Here is a 15,013-nt window from a genome sequence, read left to right as displayed (position 1 = left end):
GCATTACAACAAAACATGAGAGTTAGCCTGTCTTTCATAGGCTTGTGTCCTGGGAGTGCCTTTTCCTCCTGAGTAATGTAGGTCCTGTTTGGCATTTTCTTCCAGAATAGGCCTGTTTCCTCACAATTGAACACTTGTTGGGGTTGGAATTTTTCAGCTTTTCCATGCCTTATCACACTGTGTATGCCATTATGATTCTTAACCCTTACAGGGTTTCTGACGTACTAGTACAGCTTACGCACCAGGGTTATTGACGTACTAGTACGCCTAAATTCTAGCACCTTCATATCTAGTGAGAGAAAGCTGGTAGGCTTACATATGAAAAAATGGGTCTATGTGGTCAGTGTACACAGTATAAAAAAAATCCTGCAGCACACAGTGCATAATGAGAAAAAAAACTCCGACCATGTTTTTGGTTTAAAACATTGACTTTGCAGTGTATTTTCGTATGGTATTTATGGTTGTATTTTAGTTTTCCTGGTCTCATTTTATAGAGTGGAAGACATATTACAGAAATTTAGATGATTTTGACTGGTTTCATAATGAAAAGTACCTTGAAATTGAGCTCAAATTAGCAGAAATGTTCAATTTTTACCAAAGTTCAAAAGTAAACAAATGCCAAGCATCCAATACACATCAGCTGGTGAGTCTAATATTCTTTCACAAGTGTTTACCTGGAGTTTACCTGGAGAGAGTTCCGGGGGTCAACGCCCCCGCGGCCCGGTCTGTGACCAGGCCTCCTTAGGTCAGTGTCCCAGGATGCGACCCACACCAGTCGACTAACACCCAGGTACCCATTTTACTGATGGGGAACATAGACAACAGGTGGAAAGAAACACGTCCAATGTTTCTACTCTGGCTGGGAATCAAACCCAGGCCCTCACCGTGTGAAGCGAGAGCGTTAACCACCAGGCCACCAGAGCCCAGTATTATTTATACAATTTCTACACTAATGCAGTAGTCAGCATAACAGAATAAAAATTCAAAGTGGAAAGCAAAAGAGATGTAAGAGGGGCCTGGGAACGTGACTAATGAACAGAGAAAATGTTATTTTAGTGCCAAGAATGTCTGTCTTGTTTATTCTGGACCCTATTTGGAAATTGGCATCTTCTGAAATTTGTGTGAAATTGGCAAAATTGCCAATTTCTGACCACTTTATTGGATAGTTGAAATCGGTAAATGGGTGGTTTCTTGTACTCATTCGATAAAAGAAATGGAGTTCTAGTGAAATAGATATGATTTTTGTTGACTAGTGCACTGGAATTGGCCGAAAATAGGGCTCAAAGTGGGCGATATCACCAATGCGTAAACATCGTCGAGACTGCTAACTTCACGAGAGCATAATTCCGTAAGTTTTCCATCAAATTTCATACTTTTGGTCTCATTATGACTGGGAAAAGATTCTCTGTCATTTCATGAGAATTTTTTTTTTTTTTTTTTTTTTTTTTTTTTTTTTTTTTTTTTTTTTCCAAAAAAATTTTGACCCTGAGAACAAGTTAAGGAGAGGGCCTCTCGACCCTGAATGGGTTAAATCTCTTAAACCAGCCATTGTTGGCCTTAAATTCACCAATATGAGCACTAGTTCCAGGCATTTTTTCCTCTTCACCTGGGTGTTAGTCGACTGGTGTGGGTCGCATCCTGGGGGACAAGATTAAGGACCCCAATGGAAATAAGTTAGACAGTCCTCGATGACACACTGACTTTCTTGGGTTATCCTGGGTGGCTAACCCTCTGGGGTTAATTGTTTCTCAGTAATTGTTTCTCGTTAAGCCACACCAACAACAGTCTCTCCACATCTTCGAGTAGTACCGCTGACGGTGGTGCAGCAACAGCTGACGATGGTGCAGCAGCAGCTGACCATGGTATGATAGTATTTATCGCCCTTTTTACCACAGGGTTGGCACTAGAAGCTTTCTTTGGGCCCATGGTGGCTTATTTAGCAGTGGAAAGCACTAAACACAATGGAATAATACAAAATGTATCGAATGTATGCATGGAACCGGCCACCCTGGCTTGTAAACAATGATGGCAGGGCAGCTGAGGCGCTCAGGCTGGACAGACAGGTTCGGGACGAATCACGTTGGTCGAGTTTTTCATCGTTGGCCGGGCCAAAATTTTTACACTCAAACGCTTCATTGGGCAAATTTATCGTTAGACAAGGGTCCACTGTACCTAACCTGCTGTATAAGCAGGGCCCTCCTGTACAGCAATAGCCTGGTATAAGCAGGGCCCTCCTGTACAGCAATAGCCTGGTATAAGCAGGGCCTTCCTGTACAGCAATAGCCTGGTATAAGCAGGGTCCTCCTGTACAGCAATAGCCTGGTATAAGCAGGGTCCTCCTGTACAGCAATAGCCTGATATAAGCCGGGCCCTCCTGTACAGCAATAGCCTGATATAAGCAGGGCCCTCCTGTACAGCAGTGGCCTGGTATAAGCAGGGCCCTCCTGTACAGCAGTGGCTTGGTATAAGCAGGGCCCTCCTGTACAGCAGTGGCCTGGTATAAGCAGGGCCCTCCTGTACAGCAATAGCCTGGTATAAGCAGGGCCCTCCTGTACAGCAACAGCCTGGTATAAGCAGGGCCCTCCTGTACAGCAATAGCCTGGTATAAGCAGGGCCCTCCTGTACAGCAGTAGCCTGGAACCTAACCTGCTGTATAACCGGGGCTTTCCTGTATAGATGAAATTACTAACTATGAAACTTCAGAGACAACACAGTAAGTGTAAGGGGCCCAAGACTATTCAACATTCTCCCATTATACATAAGGGGGATTACTGATAAACCCTGGCTGTCTTCAAGAGGGAAATAGATGGGTTCCTAAAGTCAATTTCCAATCAGCGAGGCTGTCTTTAGTATATTAGAGTGCATGTGGCCAGTAGTATGAGGCTGGTTGATCAGGCCCTGATCCACTAGGAAAGCTGATTATGGAATGGGCTGAAGGGTTAGAGTGGCATCTTTCTTATCAGTAATACTCCAGATAAACCCATAATATTAAAAGCCATGTGTGTGTGTGTGTGCATGCATTGTGGTTGCAGGGGTCATGTCACAGCTCCTGGCCCCACAGTGACACTCCCCCCAGACATTACCATATGCTGGTAGCCATAAGGATCATCAAGCCCTTTGCAGAAGATAATTTTTCATAGTAGACTCTCTTATAAGTTCCTCTCTACAGTACACTCTTTTTATAAACAATTGAAAAATAATATCCAAAATTGAATAGCATACGGAAAGAGTTTCATAATACGCTTTATTCAATTCAGTCACAATACCGTGACTGGAACAATACACAAATAACCCGCACGTAGAAGAGAAGAACTTACTATGATGTCATCGTAAGCTCCTCTTTTCTATGTGTGGGTTATTTGGACAACTCACCAGATCGCCTATGTTGCGATTGAGTATTTCTCTAAGTTTTCCATCAGATTTTGTTTTTGTTGTCAGTTGTTTCAGAAAAAAATTCTGTACCATTTTAGATCATTTTATTTATTTATTTTTTTTTTTTTTTGAAAATCGTGACACTGTTGGCACTTTTAATTTCTGGGGTCAAGTGACTGAAAGGGTTAATATTATGTATTTAAATTGACACATCATTTGATGTTATTATTGCCAAGTCAGATTTGCCCTGTTTCCTGTGTTCTATGGGATAGTTGTGTCAGAGTCGTGTGTTCTGTGTTCTTCTTTGAGTTCTTCGTTCTTCCCTCACCAAGCAACTAAAATTGACCATAATTGAATACAGTGGACCCCCGCATAACGATATTAATCCGTTCCTGAGAGGTCATTGTTATGCGAAATAATCGGTATGCGAATGAATTTTCCCCATAAGAAATAATGGAAATCAAATTAATCCGTGCAAGACACCCAAAAGTATGAAAAAAAAAATTTTACCACATGAAATATACATTTTCCTACACACAAAGAGAAGGATACATGCACAATAGTAGAGTAGTACATGCACAATATATATTGTGCATGTACTACTCTACTAAATGAAGAATAAATGACACTTACCTTTATTGAAGATGCAGCAATGACTGATGAGACACTGTGTCCTGGGAGTGCCTTTTCCTCCTGAGTACTGTAGGTCCTGTTTGGCATTTTCTTCCAGAACAGGCCTTATCACACTGTGTATGCCACTACGATTCTTAAATCTCTCAAACCAACCTTTGCTGGCTTTAAATTCACCAATATGAGCACTAGTTCCAGGCATTTTTCCCTGTTCACCTGGGTGTTAGTCGACTTGTGTGGGTTGCATCCTGGGAGACAAGATTAAGGACCCCAATGGAAATAAGTTAGACAGTCTTTGATGACACTGACTTTTTTGGGTTATCCTGGGTGGCTAACCCTCTGGGGTTAATTGTTTCTTGGTATTCTCAATAAGCCACACCAACAACGGTGCTACAGCAGCAGCTGACAGTGCTACAGCAGCAGCAGATGGTGCTACAGCAGCAGCAGATGGTACTACAGTAGCAGCAGCAGCTGACAGTGGTACAGCAGCAGCAGACGGTGCTACAGCAGCAGCAGACGGTACTACAGCAGCAGCAGCAGCTGACGGTGGTACAGCAGCAGCAGCTGACGGTGGTACAGCAGCAGCAGCAGCTGACGGTGCTACAGCAGCAGCAGCTGACAGTGCTACAGCAGCAGCAGCTTCAGCAGTTGACCATGGTACCACAGTATTTCGATAATATTTCTCACCCTTTTTACCACAGGGTCGGCACTAGAAGCTTTCTTGGGGCCCATGGTCACTTATTTTGCAGATAAAATCACCAAAAACGCTGTAATAATATGAAATGTTTCGATTGTATGCTTGGATGTTACCGCGGAGGCTGGCTTGTAAACAGTGCCACCGGCGGAACATGTGAGGCTGGCTCAGGCCGCACATTAGACGCGTCTCGGACGAATAGCGTTGAGCGGGTTTTTTAGCGGTATGCGAGGCAAAATCTTAGCGATAAAATGTATCGGTATGCAGATTTAACGTTATGTGATGCCAACGGTATGCGGGGGACCACTGTATCATGGTACTTTTATTATGTCCAGTGGAAGATTTTTTTGATATCTAATTGTAATTTTTCTGTATCTTCAATTAAGGTAACTTTTTTTAATAATCATTATTATGATTATAATTATAATTATTAGGATTACTGTTATTATAATTAATATTGTTGTTATTCTTATTAATTAAAAAAGTCATATTTACAGATCCAGCAAGATCATGATAGATTTAAAAATATCAAACTGAAGGTGTTGAAGGCTGCCCCAGGTAACGTGTACGAAGAACACAAGCGCTTCATCCTGGCCTTCCAACCAGAGTGGCGTAGGGACCACAACATTATCTTCCTGCTCTCGGCCATCACCCTCTTCAGCCCTGAACGACCCAACATCTTGCATGCTGATGCCATCAGACATGAACAGGTTTGTCACCCTTTTTCTTAGGTACAGTAAGACCTCAACTTACAGACACATTCAGAATCTTCTGTATTGTGTATGGTATGATTGTGTATAATATTGTTATACACAGTACAGAAGGTCCCCAATGTGTTTTTAAAAAAGTCGAGGACTTACTGTAGTCTCCTTTTTCTTTGGTACGTATAGTAGGACTGCCGTATCCACGGGTTCAGTTTCTGAGGTTTCAGTTATCCGCCAGCTATGCTGGCTTGAAAATAATCCTTAATTTTGCTCAATAATGACACCAGAGTGCAAAAGTAGTGATGGTGACAGTTCTTCAAAGCCTAAGAGTGGCTGTGAAGTGCATCCCATCAGTGAAAAAAGTGCTAATTCTTGACTTATTGTGCATAATTTATCAATTAAACTTTATCATAGGTATGTATGTAAATATAAGGTTCACTACTGTCATGGTAGGTCTTAGAATGTATGCCCTGTGGATATATGCCCTAGTTGGAGAAAAGTCTCTATAAAATGTTTTTTTTTTTTTTCAACAAACCGGCCGTATCCCACCAAGGCAGGGTGGCCCAAAAAGAAAAACGAAAGTTTCTTTTTTTAAATTTAGTAATTTATACAGGAGAAGAGGTTACTAGCCCCTTGCTCCCGGCATTTTAATCGCCTCTTACAACACGCATGGCTTACAGAGGAAGAATTCTGTTCCACTTCCCCATTGAGATAAGAGGAAATAAACAAGAACAAAAACTAGAAAGAAAATAGCAGAAAACCCAGAGGGGTGTGTATATATATGCTTGTACATGTATGTGTAGTGTGACCTAAGTGTAAGTAGAAGTAGCAAGACGTACCTTAAATCTTGCATGTTTATGAGACAGAAAAAAAGACACCAGCAATCCTACCATCATGTAAAACAATTACAGGCTTCCGTTGTACACTCACTTGGCAGGACGGTCGTACCTCCCTGGGCGGTTGCTGTCTACCAACTTACTACCTAGGTCTATAAAATGTATTTTTTGTTAATATTTTTGGGTGTCCAGAACAGAACCAATTAATCCATTCCACACACCCAAAAATATTTACAAAAAAATACATTTTATAGAGAATTTTCTCTGAGAATTTTATCCAGCTAGGGCAGACATAAACCGAGGTTCCACTGTACTTATTTGCACAGCTTGTGTGAAAATTTACGGGGTTATGTTCTTAAACACTCCACGAATTAGAAATTTATGAATTTTGTAGTGGTAAGAATGACCAAATATATTGCATATTATTGGAGTTTTGAGACTCTATGACTGCGAGTTCAAACCTCACCCGTGGTATGGTTTCTTTGCAATCGTGTCATTATGATTTCGTGAGTCATTGCCCAGTGATGCCTTCAGATACGAGTATGTTGCCTTTTTCTGTAGTGTTTTATTTGCATAATTTGCTCCTAAATTTGTGGGGTTATGTTCCTAGATTCACTGAATTTGAAATCTATAAATTTTGTAATACATTCGTCTGTCTTGTAAAACTCTTCTTCATTTATAGTGCAGTTTTTGTAAGTACATTTGAAAACTTAATCCAGAATGGAATAACGTGAGGAAAGGTATTTATAGTATGTGCTATTTATTTTTTAGATGTGTTTTTTCAATCACATTCGAAAAAAATCACACTGTAGTGGAGAGACTAACCACCTCAAAACTACAAATAATAACATTCAAAACTGAAAGACTGATCACCTTAAAACTACAGGTCAGCCATCACTAATCCGGCATCATTGGGACCTGCAGTGTGCCAGGTTAGTGAGTCTGCCAGATTACAGAGTGGTTCGGTTAGAGTACACTTAATTAACCTATCAATAGAGATTCTTTCTGTTACATCTTCATTTTCACCGCTGCTTTCTCTTCCACTTTTCTGCTGCTGTAGTTTTGCGGCCATCTGCATAACTTCTGAGTCAGTATAATGATGAAATTTGAAATTATGCTAGCTGAAATTAGTGCCGGATTACTGATGTAACCGGATAACTGATTGCCAGATTGGTGGTGGCTGATCTGTACTAAAAACACTCAGGACTGACGAGCAGACTACCTCAAAACCCTCGTATAAAACTCCTCTTAAGTTTCGGTCCATTAAAAACATTATGACGCTACTTCTGTTTTGACAGTGATCCTGTACCAATTGAAACATCATCTATATTCTTCTTCTAGATTGTTGTGAATCAGTCTACTATTCTAGTGCTAGTAATCTATTTCTACTCTTGGATAATCTGTCTGCTATCCTAGGTGCTAGTATCTATTATTTTTATTATTATCACACTGGCCGATTCCCACCAAGGCAGGGTGGCCCGAAAAAGAAAAACTTTCACCATCATTCACTCCATCACTGTCTTGCCAGAAGGGTGCTTTACACTACAGTTTTTAAACTGCAACATTAACACCCCTCCTTCAGAGTGCAGGCACTGTACTTCCCATCTCCAGGACTCAAGTCCGGCCTGCCGGTTTCCCTGAATCCCTTCATAAATGTTACTTTGCTCACACTCCAACAGCACGTCAAGTATTAAAAACCATTTGTCTCCATTCACTCCTATCAAACACGCTCACGCATGCCTGCTGGAAGTCCAAGCCCCTCGCACACAAAACCTCCTTTACCCCCTCCCTCCAACCCTTCCTAGGCCGACCCCTACCCCGCCTTCCTTCCACTACAGACTGATACACTCTTGAAGTTATTCTGTTTCGCTCCATTCTCTCTACATGTCCGAACCACCTCAACAACCCTTCCTCAGCCCTCTGGACAACAGTTTTGGTAATCCCGCACCTCCTCCTAACTTCCAAACTACGAATTCTCTGCATTATATTCACACCACACAAATTGCCCTCAGACATGACATCTCCACTGCCTCCAGCCTTCTCCTCGCTGCAACATTCATCACCCATGCTTCACACCCATATAAGAGCGTTGGTAAAACTATACTCTCATACATTCCCCTCTTTGCCTCCAAGTACAAAGTTCTCTGTCTCCACAGACTCCTAAGTGCACCACTCACTCTTTTTCCCTCATCAATTCTATGATTCACCTCATCTTTCATAGACCCATCCGCTGACACGTCCACTCCCAAATATCTGAATACGTTCACCTCCTCCATACTCTCTCCCTCCAATCTGATATTCAATCTTTCATCACCTAATCTTTTTGTTATCCTCATAACCTTACTCTTTCCTGTATTCACCTTTAATTTTCTTCTTTTGCACACCCTACCAAATTCATCCACCAATCTCTGCAGCTTCTCTTCAGAATCTCCCAAGAGCACAGTGTCATCAGCAAAGAGCAGCTGTGACAACTCCCACCCTGTGTGTGATTCTTTATCTTTTAACTCCACACCTCTTGCCAAGACCCTCGCATTTACTTCTCTTACAACCCCATCTATAAATATATTAAACAACCACCGTGACATCACACATCCTTGTCTAAGGCCTACTTTTACTGGGAAAAAATTTCCCTCTTTTCTACATACTCTAACTTGAGCCTCACTATCCTCGTAAAAACTCTTCACTGCTTTCAGTAACCTACCTCCTACACCATACACTTGCAACATCTGCCACATTGCCCCCCTATCCACCCTGTCATACGCCTTTTCCAAATCCATAAATGCCACAAAGACCTCTTTAGCCTTATCTAAATACTGTTCACTTATATGTTTCACTGTAAACACCTGGTCCACACACCCCCTACCTTTCCTAAAGCCTCCTTGTTCATCTGCTATCCTATTCTCCGTCTTACTCTTAATTCTTTCAATAACAACTCTACCATACACTTTACCAGGTATACTCAACAGACTTATCCCCCTATAATTTTTGCACTCTCTTTTATCCCCTTTGCCTTTATACAAAGGAACTATGCATGCTCTCTGCCAATCCCTAGGTACCTTACCCTCTTCCATACATTTATTAAATAATTGCACCAACCACTCCAAAACTATATCCCCACCTGCTTTTAACATTTCTATCTTTATCCCATCAATCCCGGCTGCCGTACCCCCTTTCATTTTACCTACTGCCTCACGAACTTCCCCCACACTCACAACTGGCTCTTCCTCACTCCTACAAGATGTTATTCCTCCTTGCCCTATACACGAAATCACAGCTTCCCTATCTTCATCAACATTTAACAATTCCTCAAAATATTCCCTCCATCTTCCCAATACCTCTAACTCTCCATTTAATAACTCTCCTCTCCTATTTTTAACTGACAAATCCATTTGTTCTCTAGGCTTCCTTAACTTGTTAATCTCACTCCAAAACTTTTTCTTATTTTCAACAAAATTTGTTGATAACATCTCACCCACTCTCTCATTTGCTCTCTTTTTACATTGCTTCACCACTCTCTTAACCTCTCTAGTATCTATATACTTGGATAATCAGTCTACTATCCTAAGTGTTGGTAAATTATATCTACTCTTGGATAATCAGGTTTAGCACCTAAATTTAAATTATAATACCTAACACCCTTGAGTTATGGTTCTTACTCGCGTTCATGACCACAAGAATAACATATCGTAAAAGCAAGTTTGTTATTGGTTGTAAGGTTATAAATTCTCATTTCTTTATGTTATAATGCTGTACATGAGGACATTATGCTTTGAATATCTTAGAGCTTAGAGCTTAGATATTTATGCTTAGATATTTGATCTTAGATATTTGATCTTAGATATTTGAGCTTAGATATTTGATCTTAGATATTTGAGCTTAGATATTTGAGCTTAGATATTTGAGCTTAGATATTTGAGCTTAGATATTTGATCTTAGATATTTGAGCTTAGATATTTGATCTTAGATATTTGATCTTAGATATTTGATCTTAGATATTTGAGCTTAGATATTTGAGCTTAGATATTTGATCTTAGATATTTATGCTTAGATATTTGAGCTTAGATATTTGATCTTAGATATTTGATCTTAGATATTTGATCTTAGATATTTGATCTTAGATATTTGATCTTAGATATTTGATCTTAGATATTTGATCTTAGATATTTGATCTTAGATATTTGATCTTAGATACAGTGGACCCCCGGTTAACGATATTTTTTCAATCCAGAAGTATGTTCAGGTGCCAGTACTGACCGAATTTGTTCCCATAAGGAATATTGTGAAGTAGATTAGTCCATTTCAGACCCCCAAACATACACGTACAAACGCACTTACATAAATACACTTACATAATTGGTCGCATTCGGAGGTGATCATTATGCGGGGGTCCACTGTATTTGATCTTAGATATTTGATCTTAGATATTTGATCTTAGTATGGAACTCTTAATGATCATATTGTCACTCTTGAGTTTGACTTTAGTCATAGTTTCGTAGTTGTTGCATTTATGGTTTGGTATGCGAACACTTGTGTATTTCTTGAAAAATCAGGCACTCAGGAATTATTAAATCCCGTCTTATTATTTTTTTGATGCACCAGTCATCTCTCATGAAGGCAGAGTAACCTGAAAAAGAAAATAACACTTTCATTATTACTCGTACATCACTGTGTTGTCAGAGGTGCACTCACCTATTTGTGGTTGCAGGGGTCAAGTCACAGCTCCAGTTTCCATGAATCCTTTAGTAAATGTTACCTTACTCACACTCCAACAGCATGTCAAGTCATAAAAACTATTTGCCTCCACTCACTCTTGTCTAACACTCTCACAGTCACTTGAGGTCTAAGTCCCTTGCACACAAAATCTCAATTACTCCCTCCAACCTTTCCTAGGGCAACTCATACCTCGTCTTCCTTCCACTACAGATTTGTGCTCCCTCCAAGTCAACCTATTTTGTTCCATCCTCTCTAAGTGTCCGGACCACCTCAACGTCCCTTCCTCTGCTCTCTGAATAATACTTTAAGAAACCCCCCACCTCCTTCTAATTTCCAAGCTACAGACACACTGCATAATATTCCCACACACACGTTTTCCTTAGACACCTGTCTCCAGCCTTCTCCTTGTTGCAACATTCACCACCCATGCTTCACACCCATATAACAGTCTTGGTACCACTGCCTCCAGCCTTCTCCTTGTTGCAACATTGTCTGTCTCATAAACATGCAAGATTTCAGGTATGTCTTGTTACTTCTACTTGCACTTAGGTCACACTACACATACATGTACAAGCATATACTGTATATACACACCCCTCTAGGTATTCTTCTATTTTCTTTCTAGTTCTTGTTCTTGTTTATTTCCTCTTATCTCTATGGGGAAGTGGAACAGAATTCTTCCTCTGTAAGCCATGCGTGTTGTAAGAGGCAACTAAAATGCCGGGAGCAAGGGGCTAGTAAGCCCTCCTCCTGTATATATTACTAAGTTTAAAAGGAGAAACTTTCATTTTTCTTTTTGGGCCACCCTGCCTTGGTGGGATACGGCCGGTTTGTTGGAAGAAGATAATGACTTGAACGTGTATCATGCCTATGAGGTTCTTTTGAAGTACGAGTGTGTTAGAGGGAAGTGCAGACAGTGTGTTAAGAGGGAAGTGCAGACAGTGTGTTAGAGGGAAGTGCAGACAGTGTGTTAAGAGGGAAGTGCAGACAGTGTGTTAAGAGGGAAGTGCAGACAGTGTGTTAGAGGGAAGTGCAGACAGTGTGTTAAGAGGGAAGTGCAGACAGTGTGTTAGAGGGAAGTGCAGACAGTGTGTTAAGAGGGAAGTGCAGACAGTGTGTTAGAGGGAAGTGCAGACAGTGTGTTAAGAGGGAAGTGCAGACAGTGTGTTAAGAGGGAAGTGCAGACAGTGTGTTAGAGGGAAGTGCAGACAGTGTGTTAAGAGGGAAGTGTAGACAGTGTGTTAAGAGGGAAGTGTAGACAGTGTGTTAAGAGGGAAGTGTAGACAGTGTGTTAGAGGGAAGTGCAGACAGTGTGTTAAGAGGGAAGTGTAGACAGTGTGTTAGAGGGAAGTGCAGACAGTGTGTTAAGAGGGAAGTGCAGACAGTGTGTTAAGAGGGAAGTGTAGACAGTGTGTTAAGAGGGAAGTGCAGACAGTGTGTTAAGAGGGAAGTGCAGACAGTGTGTTAAGAGGGAAGTGCAGACAGTGTGTTAAGAGGGAAGTGCAGACAGTGTGTTAAGAGGGAAGTGCAGACAGTGTGTTAAGAGGGAAGTGCAGACAGTGTGTTAAGAGGGAAGTGCAGACAGTGTGTTAAGAGGGAAGTGCAGACAGTGTGTTAAGAGGGAAGTGGGTCTCTAATATGAGGTTTTGTCAAAGTGTTAACACAGTAATATTTATTAAGGGATTTAACCCTTAAACTGTCCAAATGTAGATCTATGTATAGAGCACTAACAGTACAAACATAGATCTACATATAGAGCACTAGCAGTACAAATGTAGATCTACATATAGAGCACTAGCAGTACAAACATAGATCTACATATAGAGCACTAGCAGTACAAACATAGATCTACATATAGAGCACTAGCAGTACAAACATAGATCTACATATAGAGCACTAGCAGTACAAACATAGATCTACATATAGAGCACTAGCAGTACAAATGTAGATCTACATATAGAGCACTAGCAGTACAAACATAGATCTACATATAGAGCACTAGCAGTACAAACATAGATCTACATATAGAGCACTAGCAGTACAAACATAGATCTACATATAGAGCACTAGCAGTACAAATGTAGATCTACATATAGAGCACTAGCAGTACAAACATAGATCTACATATAGAGCACTAGCAGTACAAACATAGATCTACATATAGAGCACTAGCAGTACAAACATAGATCTACATATAGAGCACTAGCAGTACAAATGTAGATCTACATATAGAGCACTAGCAGTACAAACATAGATCTACATATAGAGCACTAGCAGTACAAACATAGATCTACATATAGAGCACTAGCAGTACAAATGTAGATCTACATATAGAGCACTAGCAGTACAAACATAGATCTACATATAGAGCACTAGCAGTACAAACATAGATCTACATATAGAGCACTAGCAGTACAAACATAGATCTACATATAGAGCACTAGCAGTACAAACATAGATCTACATATAGAGCACTAGTAGTACAAACATAGATCTACATATAGAGCACTAGCAGTACAAATGTAGATCTACATATAGAGCACTAGCAGTACAAACATAGATCTACATATAGAGCACTAGCAGTACAAACATAGATCTACATATAGAGCACTAGCAGTACAAATGTAGATCTACATATAGAGCACTAGCAGTACAAACATAGATCTACATATAGAGCACTAGCAGTACAAACATAGATCTACATATAGAGCACTAGCAGTACAAACATAGATCTACATATAGAGCACTAGCAGTACAAACATAGATCTACATATAGAGCACTAGCAGTACAAACATAGATCTACATATAGAGCACTAGCAGTACAAATGTAGATCTACATATAGAGCACTAGCAGTACAAACATAGATCTACATATAGAGCACTAGCAGTACAAACATAGATCTACATATAGAGCACTAGCAGTACAAATGTAGATCTACATATAGAGCACTAGCAGTACAAACATAGATCTACATATAGAGCACTAGCAGTACAAACATAGATCTACATATAGAGCACTAGCAGTACAAACATAGATCTACATATAGAGCACTAGCAGTACAAACATAGATCTACATATAGAGCACTAGCAGTACAAACATAGATCTACATATAGAGCACTAGCAGTACAAACATAGATCTACATATAGAGCACTAGCAGTACAAACATAGATCTACATATAGAGCACTAGCAGTACAAATGTAGATCTACATATAGAGCACTAGCAGTACAAACATAGATCTACATATAGAGCACTAGCAGTACAAACATAGATCTACATATAGAGCACTAGCAGTACAAATGTAGATCTACATATAGAGCACTAGCAGTACAAACATAGATCTACATATAGAGCACTAGCAGTACAAACATAGATCTACATATAGAGCACTAGCAGTACAAACATAGATCTACATATAGAGCACTAGCAGTACAAACATAGATCTGCATATAGAGCACTAGCAGTACAAACATAGATCTACATTTGGACAGTTTAAGGGTTAAGGAAACCAGTTAACCATTGTCATGTTGTGGTGGATAGTACACCGCTCTTACTTTGTGGCTGTTATGAGGATGATACAGTTTAGTGGATCATTAGTGTTTGTGATGCCTTTGTACTTCTGCTAAGACAGCTAGAGAGTAAATGATGGTAAATGCATTTTCGTCTTTGCGTCACATTCTTGGTTGGAAATAATATGTGAATATTTTATCAATTTATTTACACTAAAGCTGTGATTTTGAGCGACTTCGAGTCACTGGCTCATATCTTGTGAGCATGGTGGAACACAAGCATTTATATTTTATTATTTTATTAACGCATCGGCCGATTCCCACCAAGGCAGTAAAATCAAACTGCTTACTGTGACCACTATGAGGGTTTTAATACATGGGTAAAGTTCCACATAAATTAATCCAACACTTCTCCCAACACCCTAGCATTCACTTCTTTTGTTTTTTAATGAACTGGCCATATCCCACCAAGGCAGGGTGACCTAAATACAAAAACAAAAGTTTTTCTTTTTTACATTTAGTAATTTATACAGAAGAAGGGGTTACTAACAC

The 15,013-nt window shown here is 40.1% G+C and overlaps 1 protein-coding gene across 1 annotated transcript in view; it reads left to right on the top strand.

Annotated features, from left to right (window-relative positions):
• Positions 1 to 15,013, top strand: part of LOC128702493 (vitamin D3 receptor B) — a 65,955-nt gene that overhangs the window by 49,636 nt on the left and 1,306 nt on the right. Inside the window, exon 7 of the mRNA XM_070105414.1 lies at positions 5,194 to 5,406. Coding sequence (XP_069961515.1) covers positions 5,194 to 5,406 — 213 coding nt within the window. The remainder of the gene's footprint in view (positions 1 to 5,193; positions 5,407 to 15,013) is intronic.

Source organism: Cherax quadricarinatus, chromosome 98 (assembly GCF_038502225.1).
Source record: "Cherax quadricarinatus isolate ZL_2023a chromosome 98, ASM3850222v1, whole genome shotgun sequence".
Lineage (NCBI taxonomy): Eukaryota > Metazoa > Arthropoda > Malacostraca > Decapoda > Parastacidae > Cherax > Cherax quadricarinatus.
The sequence above is the reverse complement of the archived record's forward strand: the minus strand, read 5'-3'. Positions and strand labels throughout refer to the sequence as shown.